Here is a 13,754-nt window from a genome sequence, read left to right as displayed (position 1 = left end):
ATGACTGTCATACCAGTGACTTAGGAGTGTGAGGCATGAGGATTAAGGCTGAGGTAGGAGGGTTGCAAGTTCAAGGCCATGTTGGGCAACTTAGTGAGATCCTGTCTCAGAAAAACAAAAAACCAAAAGCAAAAAACAAAGAACCAAAATGAATGGTGTGGGAGCTGGGAGGTTGCTCAGTGGTAGAACCCCCTGGCTTCAATCCTTGTGTCACTAAGTAAATAGAAACCAAATATTTGATGATACCAATGAATACAATTTTTCTTTTTCTTTTTCCTTGGTATTGGGGATTGAATCCAGGGGTGCTCTGCTACTGACCTTCATCCCTAGGCCTTTTTTCAAGTCAGTGCCTTGCTAAGTTACTAAGGCTGGCCTCAAACTTGGGATCCTCCTGCTTCCCAAAATTGTTGTTGTTATTTTGTTTATTAGGATTATGTCACTTCACCTGGCCTACAAGAGAATTTTTCTAGAGGGTTGGAAGTTTATCTTTTTGGTAGAGTGATGTGCACTGGGCACCACAGGAAGTGTGAACTCCACCTGAAAGCCTGAGAGAGAGAGTCAGCCCAGGACTCGAAGTCTTATGGGGAGAGCGGAAGGGGAGGTTTTTTTCTTTGTTTGCTTTCCCCACCCCAAGTCCAGGCTGATGAGCAGACATTGACGATATCAACCCTTGGGGTCCAAAGCCTTGTCATTCTGCTCTCCTTGGATGACTGTACAAACCTAAGCAACTTCAGGCCAAGCTTCTGCTTTCTATTCTGGATTTAGGTTCTTTGGTTTTTATCTCATTTGACTTATTTTACTATCTTGCAGAGAAGGAGGCTGTTAGATTGTAGAGTTGGTCATACTACTAGAAACAAAAATTCTGTTTTGTAAATGGGGTGGAAGCAAGAGTTTGTCAGTTGAGTTTGTCACAGTTCTAAAGAGTGTGCTGTTATTTTGTTATTAGAAAGCTTCATTTGATAATTTCTCCAGTCATCAAGGAGAAACCATTTCCTGTTCTTGAACTAATGCTGCAGAGTCAGCTTTTCCTCTGTCGTGCGTGATATCCAAGATCAGAAAACAGTTTGGATTTTTACTTAAGTGTCTCGTTCCCAATGTAACTCCTCCCCCACTTTTCTTAGGAGAAACAATTGCAGCGCTTACAGATGTGACCACCTTGAATCATCCAGAATCTGAAGGCCAGATCATGATTTTTACAGACAAAACAGGAGTTATAAAGGCAGCAAGATTACTTCTCTCTTCTGTAACAAAAGTGTTGCTGCTGGCAGACCGAGTAGTTATCAAACAGATAATAACATCGAGAAATAAGGTAATTGCTTTTCTGATATTGCAATACTTTTGTTTAAAAGTGTTTCTCTGGGTTAATTACATATGATTTGGCAGTACTTTTCTATAATAACCTTTAGTAGTACTGATTGTGTATAGTTTAAGAGTAGTGTTTCTTCTGTCCCGTTTTTTTTAATAAATTTCTTTTTTTTTTTAGTTGTAGATGGACACAATACCTTTATTTTATTTGTTTATTTTTATGTGGTGCTGGGGTTCGAACCACTGCCTCATGAATGCTAGGCAAGTGCTTGACTACTGAGCCACAACCCCAGCCCTGTTTCTTCTGTCCTTGCCTGTCATTTCTAAGTAATGTGTGGGCAAGGCCTAAACTTTTGAATGCAAATATAGTTTCTTCTCTGAAAATCATTGTCTGCTTGCTGAGGATTAAATGTAGTAGAAACCTAGTTGGTAAAAATGCTGAATTTTTAGTATGTTTTTTCTAAGTCAGAATGTAACAATTTATAAGCTTAAGACAAAATTAAATCATCTGAGACTATAATTATCTACAGTAATAAAATTTTCTGTGTGTAGCATCCCTAAACATTCCTGAATAATTACAAAACTCTTCCAGTGTCTTAGATGATGGTTATGCTTCTTGGTCATCTAGGAACCTGGGGCATGTATGATAATTTCTTTCCCTGGATGGTTCCCTAGCCAAGAAGGAGGGCAGTCAGCCAGGGAAGGGACTGTCCCAGTACAGTCTGAAGACAAAACCACCTGATGAGTATTGAGTAAATCAGAAAGTGTAACTTTAAAGAGAATAAGAAATTGGAGAGGTGGATCAAGGAGTGCTAGAGGAACAGAATCAACTGTCTTCTCTTTGAAAGATGGAGGCTCTGCTTGGTGTGGAAATCTTCCTTATCTCTATTAGTTTCCTGTGCTTCCTGAGCTGCTAGGGCAGCTTAACATGACAAATATCCATCATATTCTCATTAAAAATAAGTAAACACAGGATATCTGTGTTTTCTTAACCTCTCTAGGTCTGACTAAAACTAACTCAGTGCTGTTATTTTAAAGAAATATATTTGAAAATATGTTTCACATCTATTTACATCATTTCTTACACCAAGAAAATACATTATCTGTGGCTCTCCTATAGATTCACATGTCTGTATTCACTTCTGATCCCTGAAGGTTCTAGGCAATGAATTTATTTAACATTGTTAATTCTTGACTGATCTAAACTGTTTTCCTGCTCATAAATCCTGAACTTCCTTTTCTATTCCTCATTCTGCTGATGACCTTCCTTCCATTTTACTGACATGATTGGGATTCCTCCAGTTCTGGTTCAGTGAACCATACAGCTTCTGTGATGTCTTTTAACTTCACTACATTCTTAGTTCTCAGATTTGATTACTGTATTAGTCCATTTTCTGTCACTATAATAAAATATCTGAGGCTTTGTACTTTATAAAGAGAAGAGGTTTACTTAGCTCACAGTTTTGGAGCTGAAGTTACACAATCAGGCAGACCCATTTGTTCAGCCTTTGGTGAGAGCTTCCTGGTGGCTGGCATTACAATGGTGGAAGAATGTGCAGAGGAATCACATGGCAAGACAGGAAGCCAGAGACCACGGAGGGGCCCTGTCTTGACTTCAAAACAACCTGCTCTCAAGGCAAGGCATCTTGTGAGGAATGAATTAATCCCTTTCCCAGGAAGTATCCCCAGTGACCTAACCACCTTCTAGTAGGCCCACCTTTTAAAGGGTCCACCATCTCTTACATTGACACTCTAGAAACCGCCTTCCAGCTCAGGACACACTGAAACCACATCCAGGCTGTAGCAGCGACCACAGTCCACCCCATTCTCGCCTTTGCTATTGGCTACATAAATGATCTTTCCTCTGTAAATCTAGTCATCTAGAAATTTTTTCCTTTTAATTTTCAAGTAAACCCAAGTCTCCTCATCCTCAAACCACGCCATTCCCTAAGAGATCATGACCTTTGAACCAGCTTCTCTGAGCACTTTCTTTCCTGTCTTCTTTTCTGGTTCCTCCTCCTCAGCATCCCTCTAGAATTTAGAATCTTCCTTTTTTCTTCACTCTCCTCAGCCTTGACAGTCTCAGTCTCTTTTATATCTATTATCTAATAATAAAATATTCTCTTTTGCAGGTTCTCGCAACTATGGAAAGACTAGAGAAAGTTAATAGCTTTCAAGAGTTTGTCCAGATATTCAGTCAGTTTGGAAATGAAATGGTGGAGTTTGCACATTTAACTGGAGACAGACAAAATGTAGGTATCTACTACACTTCAGAATCTTTAGATAAAGGCATAATGTTTGGTTTGGATAAGGTGTGGTCTTCGCAATCCCTTGCTTATTAATCTATAACCTTGGTCTTGAAAACCCCTCATAAATGAGCCAGGGTGTAGTTAGTTGGCCAGCATATCATTATTGGACACATGTAACCATTAAATATATTCTCACTAGGAACACTCATACGTGCCTGCAAGGCCCAACTCGAGTACTTTCTCTTTTGTGAAGCTTTCTAATGACTCCTCTACCAGGGCTCAGATAAACAAATGGAGCCATCATTCATATTCTTAGAGTATTTTCTTATGTATTTCTGTTTTTCTTAGCACATTAGGTTAATGGTAATAACCCATGCCATTATTTATTTGCACTGGCTCTGTTATATGCTTGGTCCTTAATATAAATGATCTCATTTAATTCTCAAGACATTCTTATGAGGTAGGTATTGCTATTACTGTCTCACACAGGAGGGGACTGAACCTGAGATGATAATGCTTTTTCAAGGTCACTCTGCTGACAGCTGAACTCAGTTAAATCTGATTTTAAAGCCTGCCATTCTCAAACTACAACATAATATCTGTTTTTCATGGATTTGTTTCCCAATTCACACCATAATCTCCTAAATTTGGGGATGTGGAAACCCATATTATATTCGGGACTGGCTTTTCCTTGTTGGGGAATTTGTGCATCTGTCAGCAGATTCTTGAGATGCTTCTAGGAATGGCCATATAGGTTACTTCCTTAGTTTTGGATGTGAACTTTCCTGGTTGCCGCAGAGTTGGGAGATGAGTAGTGGCTTGGAAAGAGCAGGCTGGACAGTGGTGTTAGGCTCTAATCAAGCTCTCTCTATAGGTACCTTACTGCTTCATTTTCTGTTCCTCTGTCTCTGTTTTTATAAAACATTTTTTTCTTTTATTTCTTTTTCTCTCTCTTCATCTTCTTCATCTTCCTCTTCCCCTATACAATTATTAGCATGAGTATTGTTATGATAATTATATATTATCTAACATTTTCTTGATGCAACCATGGTGTGATTTTTAGGTTTCAGAGCCACCTCCCTTCATGAAGTTATGCTTTCTGCTGGATTTTCTTTGACATCTGGATGTATTTGGAAAACTCATTATTTTAATTTGTAGTTAGAAATTTGGTATAGAGAATGTATATTTTTTTTCTAAGACTATTAAGAATATGATCCAATGTTTTAAAAGGACTTTAACTGAAGAAGTGTCTGTTTTAAAATATAACTCTCCAGATGCGGGACCCCTGAAACTTACTAGCAGCCATTTTGGCATCTTTGTGATTGATAAGTGTTATCTCTGGATCACTTTCATGGAATATGTCCAGGGTAAAAATGCTTTCTCCCTTAGTATAGTTAGAATATGTTGAAAATAGATGTTGGTCAGATTCATTCATTCAGTTCACTTAGCAGGTATTCTTTAGCTGCTTACTCTGAATCAGGTTTTAGTTTAGGTTTTGGGGATACAATAGTAAATAAAAGAGATTAAAAAAAACCCCTCTCCCCTCACAGAGCTTAGATTTTATTTTATTTTTTTTTATGAAAAAATTAGTTTATTAAAGTCAATTATTTTTCCCCCATATTTTTTATTGTTGTACATAATGATGGGGTTTGTTGTTCCATATTCATACATGCACATAGTGTAACAATATAATTTGGCCAATATCATTCCCCAGTATTTCTCCTTTGTCTTCCTTCCTCCCTTCCCCTCGACCCTTTCCTCATGGATTGCCCTTTGATGTTCATGAAATCACCCCTCCCCCAACTTTTTTTTTTTTTCCTTTTTCTTCTCTAGTTTTCATCTTGAGAGAAAACATATGATCCTTGACCTTCTGAGTTTGGCTTATTTTGTTTAACATAATTGTCTCAAGTTCCATCTATTTTCTTACAGATGACATAATTTCCTTTTTCTTTTTTTTAGTTTATTTTTAATTTATTTTTTAGTTTTAGGTGGGTTCAATATCTTTATTTTATTTTTATGTGGTGCTGAGGATCGAACCTAGTGCCTCACTCATGCCAGGCGAGTGTGCTACCACTTGAGCCATATCCCCAGCCCCTCCTTTTTCTTTTGGCTGAATAAAACTTTATAGTGTGTGTGTGTGTGTGTGTGTGTGTGTGTGTGTACACATACCACCTTTTCTTTATCCATTCATCTGTTGATGGACACCTAGGTTGGTTCCATAGTTTAACTATTGTGAATTGTGCTCCTATAAACATGGCTCCCGCCTCCATTGCTATAGTGTGGTGACTTTAATTCTTCAGGATAAATATCAAGGAGTCATATGGTAGTTCCATGCCTGGTCTTTTGAGGAACCTCCATACTGATTTCTATAGTGGTTGTACCAATTTACAGTCCCACCAACAGTGTAAGTGTGTTCTTTTTTATCTACATTCTCTTCATTATTTATTATTATTTTTGGAGCTTACATCTTAGTGAGGATGGGAAGAGACGGTAAAACATAAATTGACAACTCTTAACTACAACCTTGGAGAATGGAACTGTGGATATGGGTGTGGTGACTACTGTGTTTAGATGGAGACCGTAACAGTTCATAAAATTTTGTCCTGGGTTCTTTTTCTTTTTCTTTCTTTGTTTCTTCCCCCGCCCCCCCACCTAACAATGTTACTGAATTTTTAAGTAATGTTGAATAAATGACTTTTCAGAAATTGGTTTGTTTATATGATCTTAAACGGTTCAGTGATTTTATTTCATCTTTAGGATTTGAAAGATGAAAAGAAAAAGGCAAAAATGGCAGCAGCTAGGGCAGTTCTTGAAAAGTGTACAATGATGCTTCTCACAGCTTCAAAGGTAAGAAGGTTTTTGTTTTACTCTGTTATAAATTGTAGTCAGAAAACCCATTAAGGACATCTAATTTATCTATTTCATGCCTTTATAAAGATTAAAGTGGTGACTTAGAAACTAGGCCTTGAATAGTCAAATCTCAGTTATTTGCAAGAATGCTAACTTTCTGCTCCAGCTCCAAACAGTAATTAATCTGCGAGTCAGCCTTGGAGGAGCAACTAGGTGGAGAGGGTGCTGTGAGTCAAGGGCTGCCAGACATGCTTGCTCCTGCAGGAGGGAGCCAGCCCATGTGCTCTAGAAAAACACTGGGCAAGTTAGGATTGGTCAAGTAACAGTGCAGTGTGAATCGGCCCTTAGTTTGTTTATTCTGTAAATTCATACCTCTAATTCCTTTATCTCCTTTTTACAAAATTAACAATCAGGAGCTTGTATTTCCAAATAGCAGTTGGCCCGCAAATTGGTACAATTCAAGAATGAACTAGCAAGTGTCTCATTAGCAGTTTTTTTTAGCACCACCTTTCTGCTAGAGTACTTACTCTATGCTGGGATCAGCGAGGCCACAAAAACAGAGACTTAATGAAGCCCATCCAGACAGCTCCATTCATATTTAGGCCCTTGAGTAGTTTTTCACATACATCATTTTTTAGAAGTCCAAGTTGTAGCTCTAGTCATGTATCATCTTGTTTATTTTTCTTCATTCCTTTTTAGTTCTTGCATGTGTAAGGCAACATTTAAAAAATGGTTTTAATCATAATGCAGAAATAGTTTTATTTCCCCCAAAGAATTTCAGGCAAGCTTATCGTTGAAGTGTACAGATACAGTTTTGCACTCTGCGTTTTTCACTTAACCTTGCTATCGCTTTTTACTCATCCTGCTTCCACTCTAGTGAGGAGAGGCAGCTGGGGGAGCCAGGGACCCAGGAGACTTGGGTAAAGAACCATTTTTATTAGCATGACATGTTCTCTGTAAGATTTTGTGGGTCATGAATGGGTCACATATTAAGATTTTCTATTATTTGAAGACATGTCTCAGGCATCCCAACTGCGAATCAGCTCATAAAAACAAAGAAGGAGTGTTTGACCGAATGAAAGTGGCATTGGATAAGGTCGTTGAAATTGTGACTGACTGTAAACCAAATGGAGAGTCTGATATTTCATCTATCAGTATTTTTACTGGAATTAAAGAATTCAAGGTAAGAATAAAGAAAGTATAGTTTTTTTCTTTGATTTTAAGGAAGTATTGTTATGTAAGGTACCATATTTTTGTGTAAAGATTTACAGTGATGCTCCACAAAAGCAAATTTATCTCTTTATAGCAGCATTACTATATACAAACCTAATATTCCGTAACATTTGGCTTAGTATTTTATTTACAAAAGATAATGGTCTTTGCTTGTAGTAGCTGCTCTGATCCTATTGAGCTGTATGGTTTAGTCATAGCCTCCTGTTTAGAAGAATGATCTTTTCCCCCTTTTTTGAGCAATACCATACTATCCATGGTGATAACAGTCAGCAAATCATTTCTGCTAGGCTCTCTGCTCTTCCTTGTGCCATAAGGCTAATATTTGAGACCGTAATATTACAATAGTATTAACAATTAAAATTTAAAATAAGCAATAATACTAAAAGTTATTGAGTTCTTACTCTGTGCCAGTCCTGGTCTGAGTGCTTTAAATGTGAACTTATATGCATCACAGGAACTGTTGACATTGTCCCCATTGTATGGCTGAGGATACTTAGACACAGATGAGATTAACTAGCTAGCTAGAAAGCACCAGAGTTGGGATTTGAAGCTAGGAAGTGGGGTTCCAGGCAGTCTGACTTCTTGTGGAAAGTCTGAAAGATAAAGGTGTTCTCTGGGTATGGGCAGTGTCTGAGCCAGGAGGACCCCAGGAACACATCTAGTACAGTGCTCTCATTTAGCAGATGCAAAAACCAAGGCCCTGAGAAGTTTTCCAACATGGTGAGAGTTACCCCACCCCTCATAAACAGGGCTGAGACAGGAATGGTGTTCTTTCTTGCTTACTATACTTAAAATTGTATGAAGTAGAGAAAGTAGCAGAACATTTATTTATTTATTTATTTGGTACTTAGGATTGAACCCAGGGGTGCTTAACCACTGAGCCACATCCCCAACCCTTTTTTTATATTTTACTTAGAGACAGATCTCACTGAGTTGCTTAGGGCCTCACTAAGTTGTTGAGGCTGGCTTTGAACTCATGATCCTCCTGCCTCAATTTCCCGAGCTGCTGGGATTACTGGCATGAACCACCATGCCCAGCAGAGGCCATGTTCTTTATAAATATTGTATTTAATCCCCCACTGCCTTTTTGGGTGGGTGTATTTATGTCCCCACCCCCTTTTTTTAGGAAGAAAGCTAATGAATGGTAAAGAAGGGAAGTGGGACCTTCTGTAGATCCTAGGATACTCTAGTTCTCAAATTTGACCTTTCAGCTTACACCTCTGGGTTTCTTTCTTTCTCTGATGCCAGTCCTATTCCTGCATCTCTTCCTGAGGGGACAGAAGCTGCAAGGACCAGTTAGAAATGTTGCCAAATCTGAGAGATTAGTTTTCTGATTCCCTCTTCTTACAAGTGCCGAGGGAGGAGATCTGTTGCCAAGCATCGAAGGCTAACTAGGGAAACAAGTGGGCTTAGAAGCAGATCTAAGCCTTGCTTCTTCGTTTCTGGTTTCAGAGTAAGCAGGAGTAGTGCTTGCCTGCCTCTGCTGCTGACTGCCCTTGCTGCTGACCCTTTCAGGATGAAGCACTTCAGAGGGCAGAGGCTCATTGTCAGTGGCTTCCTTTTGGCATTTTTTTTTTTTCTGATGGGGAATATAATCTGTAGAGGGAAATTGGGTACTTTTCTGTATTTGGTATTATGTATAAATGGACAAATCTTATGGAAACATAAATCACTAGCCTTCAAAAAGTTCTACCAAACTCTGCTAAGTTGCTGTCTAAAAACATACATGTTCTTTTGAAAAGGAAAGTAAAAACTTTATTATAAATGATGTGAGATCAACATGACTATTTTTTATGTTTTAATTAGTTAAGTTCTTAAATTCTGATGCTCACAGTTGATTCTATACCTCACTATAATCCATGTTCTTTCTTAGCTTCAAAGAAAAAATCCTGTAAACCTAAGAATGAGTGATTTACTGAATTTTGGTACTCCCATATAACCTCTTGATTTTCCTAAACTTTTGTATTTTCATGGTTCATGTTAAAATGGGTCATAGGTAGGGTTAACTTGCAATATTTGTGACAGGACTTTAAAGTGCAAAGCAAATGTAAGCCATCCTTATCAGCATGTTTATCATCACCACACTCCTTTTTTCCTGGTGGCCCCCCCAAGTTGTCTCTCACATATTTCATAGACTAAAAGTTAAAGTGGCACAGTGTATCTTCAAAAGCTAAGAGAGAGAAAGATTGCACAAATGAGCCCGTGTTCATACAGTCAGGCAACTCTAGACATAGGATGACTGAAGTTGGGGTTTGGGAGATGAGAGACTGTTAGAGAGGTTTATAAAGACAAGACCACAGAGGATTTTGTGCTATATCATAGAAGTCTGGGCTTGATTTTGTAGATGGGAAAGAGCTGATTATAGGTTATATGGCAATAGAAGAGGGCTTATGTTTTGGAAAGATTATGTAGCCCCTCTGATTGAGGTTATCTGGGTCATTGAGGTCTATGGGGACATAAAACAAAATGTAGGGAGACCAATTAGATGACTAGGAAAGTTTTTTGATGAATTAATAAAGGAAAATTGATGTTTTTCCCAGTCTCTCTCACCCTCCACACCTATCCCCCGGGCTCAGTACATATTCATGTTTGGGTGTAACATATCTTCCAGAACTTTGCTTAGACATTTTCTCAGATGTAAATTAGTTAAGTTTTAATTAGTTAAGTTCTTAAATTCAGAAGCTCACGATTGATTCCATACCTCAGTATAATCCATGTTCTTTCTTAGCTTAAAAGAAAAAATCCTGTATACCTAGGATGGAATGACTTACTGAATTTTGGTACTCCCGTATAATCTCTTGATTTTTCCCAAACTTTTCGTATTTTCATGGTTCACGTTAAAATGGGTCTTACGTAGGATTAACTTGCAATATTTGTGACAGGACTTTAAAGTGGATGCTGTTTCATTTTTTTCCTGCCAGTTGCTATGTGATGCTGCTCTTTTTGTCTTAGCAGTCACTGATCTTCTGGGAATGTCATTATATTAACAACTCTAGGAATGAGGCTATGCATGTCCCTGATGACTCTTGAACAATGTGTTCTCCTGGGGTAGTGAAAAGTATAGTTATCATTGTAGGCTATATTTCCTCTCAGCTGGGAAAGAAATTGATAGTGTTTAGCCCATTTTTATCAGGTGGAAATATTGATTCACAGGAATGTATATTCTTTTTATTCTCAGATGAATATTGAAGCTGTACGGGAGAACCCTTATTTTCAGTCCAAAGAGAACCTTTCTGCAACATTGGAAGTCATCTTGGAGCGCACGGAGGATTTCACAGATTCTGCTTACACCAGCCATGAGCACAGGGAACGCATCTTGGAACTGTCAACTCAGGCGAGAATGGAACTGCAGCAGTTCATTTCTGTGTGGATTCAAGCTGTAAGAACTTTTTTCCATGAAAGTAAATCTTATATAGTAGCTTTTCAGTAATGTTTTGAGACATGTGGAGGCTAACATAATCACCAGGAAGATGAATTTGGTCAACATGAAATGAAGATGTCCCATCTCTTTTCTCCCTCCTAGTTGGCCAAAACATCTTTCCCATCCAGCATTCACAGTATGTGACATTTTCCAGGCCAGTCCGGGCTCTGCTACTGTCACCATGTTTAGTTTGCCCTGTTGTTTCCACTCTTCCACCAAACTCACCTCTACAAAATTTCTTCCCAGAATGCTTCTTCAGAGTGAAGCACAGAGAGGGGTAGATTCCTACCTAGAGGTTCTTGGTATCTGACTCTTACTGCTGGAGCCATGCAGATGTGTACAGTTCTTAACACTGAGGACAGCTGATTGATAGACACAGTGCTATAGGACATTTGCTGAGGTTTAGATGCAATGGAAGACAAGGGTAGATCCCTCTAGCAGGTAAAAATCTTTCATTCTTGGACAGATTCCTGGTCTAAATCCATTGGCAGCTGTTTAGTGGACCTCAAATAGGTTATTAGTGTGCTTAAAATATGGGAGGCTCTTTGGGCATGACTGGTAAAGAGAACAGCAAGTGTGTTTTCCATCTTTCATAGCAGTGGATTGCAAAATGGAGGGACAGGCCTGAGGCTTGTCGTTGGCACCATTTATACGTTTTTTCTTAGACCTAGGCTATGTCAGAAAAGTATTTCACATGACATATAACACACAGGAGAAATAGAACTAATCCAGAGTCACAAAAAAACTTTGGCTGTAAAGATGAAGGAAGATGGTTGAGATTATGAAAAACGAAGCAGCCATCTACTTTATGGTAACTGAATTGATTTATTAATGAAGAGTAGATATGAATTACAGATTTCTCAGATATTTTATTGGTATCATAACAGAGCAAATGCTCATTAAGGAGGAATCTTACCGTAGAGTAGAGTGGTATAAAAGACTCAAGCAATATTTTGTATTTAGTTTGAATTATCTATGTGACATTTAACACTGTAGATTACTGTTAAATTTTAAGTTAAACATTATAAAGAGCTTCTTGTGTTGAAATGCTCTGTTAGAAATCTGATTCTACCAATTCTTACATTTGCAATTAACACCCTTCACATATTTCACAAGCACTCAGCTCCGATTCTGCACCAGATATACTTTTTTTTTTTTTTTTTAAAGCAGTTCTTACTGAGTGCCTTTTATATGCCAGGCACCAGAAACTTAAAAGAAGAATAAGATACCCACCCTCCAAAAAAATTTTTTTGTAAGAACATGTGTTGAGAAGGTTTGCAATAGGATAAGTTTGTGCTTAGCAAGAGGAATCAAGAATACTTCATGAAGGCATTGACATTTGACTTTGATTTACTTATTTAAAGAATTGAACACCTCAGACCTGCCATGTACTGTGGCAGGTACTATGGATTCAGTGGTGATCTCAGGCTTTGTGGAACTTTCATAGGCCTAATGGTGAAGAGAGCCTTTAAACAAACAAATATAAACTAAAAATGAAATATATAATTGTGAACTGGAATGATTTCTTAGAGAAAAATTTAGAGTGCATTTGGAAGAGCTTCATATCTAGATTGGGAAATAACCTGAGAAGGCTTTCTGAGAAAGTAACATTTATGTAAGGTCTTATAGTACTTTGATTTTTAACTAGGTTAAGAGTGAAGGGGATGAACATTCCAGATAGAAAATGAAAGAGATTAGTTTAGACATGAGTTTATTAAAGAAAATGAGTTTTTAAAAATTCACGTGTTTATAATTAGTATGGAAAAATAACTAAAATTTTATTTTCCACTTTAATCATGAGCAGGTACGTTTTAACAATAAACTTTATTATATCAAAAGATATAAATTATTATAATTTACAATTTAAATGAAGTTTGAATACTAGATTTAAAAGATGACATAACATTATATATATATACTTCTTAAAATTTTTAGCAAAGCATCAAAACAAAAAGTATTGCTGAAGAATTGGAACTCACTGTTTTGAAAATCAGTCACAGTCTCAATGAACTTAAGAAAGAAGTAAGTATGGTTTGAAATTCAGCCTCTTTTAATTTTCAGTATGAATGAAATGCATGTGTATTAATGTGTGACTAGAAAATGGATAAAATTTTTCCCTTTGACATAGTTTGAAGCCACCATTTATTTGTGTTATCATTCTCAAACCTTATACATGAATACTCACAGCAACTTCATTTTTAATGGCCCCAAACTGGAAGCAACCTAAATTTCCACAACAAGGGAATTGATAAATGACTTTTTCTGTAACTCTACCAAGTAGTACTTGGCAACTTAAAGGAACAGTATGCAGCAATCTGGATGAATCACTAAAACACTATACTAAAGGGAAGAAGAGGCAGGCACAAAAGTGTGTGTGTGTGTGTGTGTGTGTGTGTGTTTGTTTACATTGTGAAAAAAAGTTCTAGACAAGGAAAAACTATTTTTTAATGACAGAAATCAGGTTAGTGGCTGCCTGAAGTCAGAAATTGAGGGATGTTAACGGATGCAATGGTGCAAGACTAATCCCAGTGATTTGGGAGGTGAGGCAGGAGGATCTCAAGTTCAAGATCAGCTTTGGCAACTTAGTAGACCCCATCTCAAAGTAAAAAAAAAAAAAAGTCAAAATACATAAAGGCTAGGGGATGTAGCTCATTGGCTAAGGGCCCCTGTGTTCAATTCCCAGTACTACTACAACA

The 13,754-nt window shown here is 37.6% G+C and overlaps 1 protein-coding gene across 1 annotated transcript in view; it reads left to right on the top strand.

Annotated features, from left to right (window-relative positions):
• Window positions 1-13,754, top strand: part of Ctnnal1 (catenin alpha like 1) — a 61,400-nt gene that overhangs the window by 21,010 nt on the left and 26,636 nt on the right. Inside the window, exons 3-8 of the mRNA XM_071600823.1 lie at window positions 1,122-1,309; window positions 3,438-3,557; window positions 6,312-6,401; window positions 7,417-7,587; window positions 10,816-11,016; window positions 12,994-13,080. Coding sequence (XP_071456924.1) covers window positions 1,122-1,309; window positions 3,438-3,557; window positions 6,312-6,401; window positions 7,417-7,587; window positions 10,816-11,016; window positions 12,994-13,080 — 857 coding nt within the window. The remainder of the gene's footprint in view (window positions 1-1,121; window positions 1,310-3,437; window positions 3,558-6,311; window positions 6,402-7,416; window positions 7,588-10,815; window positions 11,017-12,993; window positions 13,081-13,754) is intronic.

This window comes from Marmota flaviventris, chromosome 13 (genome assembly GCF_047511675.1).
Source record: "Marmota flaviventris isolate mMarFla1 chromosome 13, mMarFla1.hap1, whole genome shotgun sequence".
Taxonomy (NCBI): Eukaryota; Metazoa; Chordata; class Mammalia; order Rodentia; family Sciuridae; genus Marmota; species Marmota flaviventris.
This window is presented reverse-complemented; position numbering and strand designations above follow the sequence as displayed.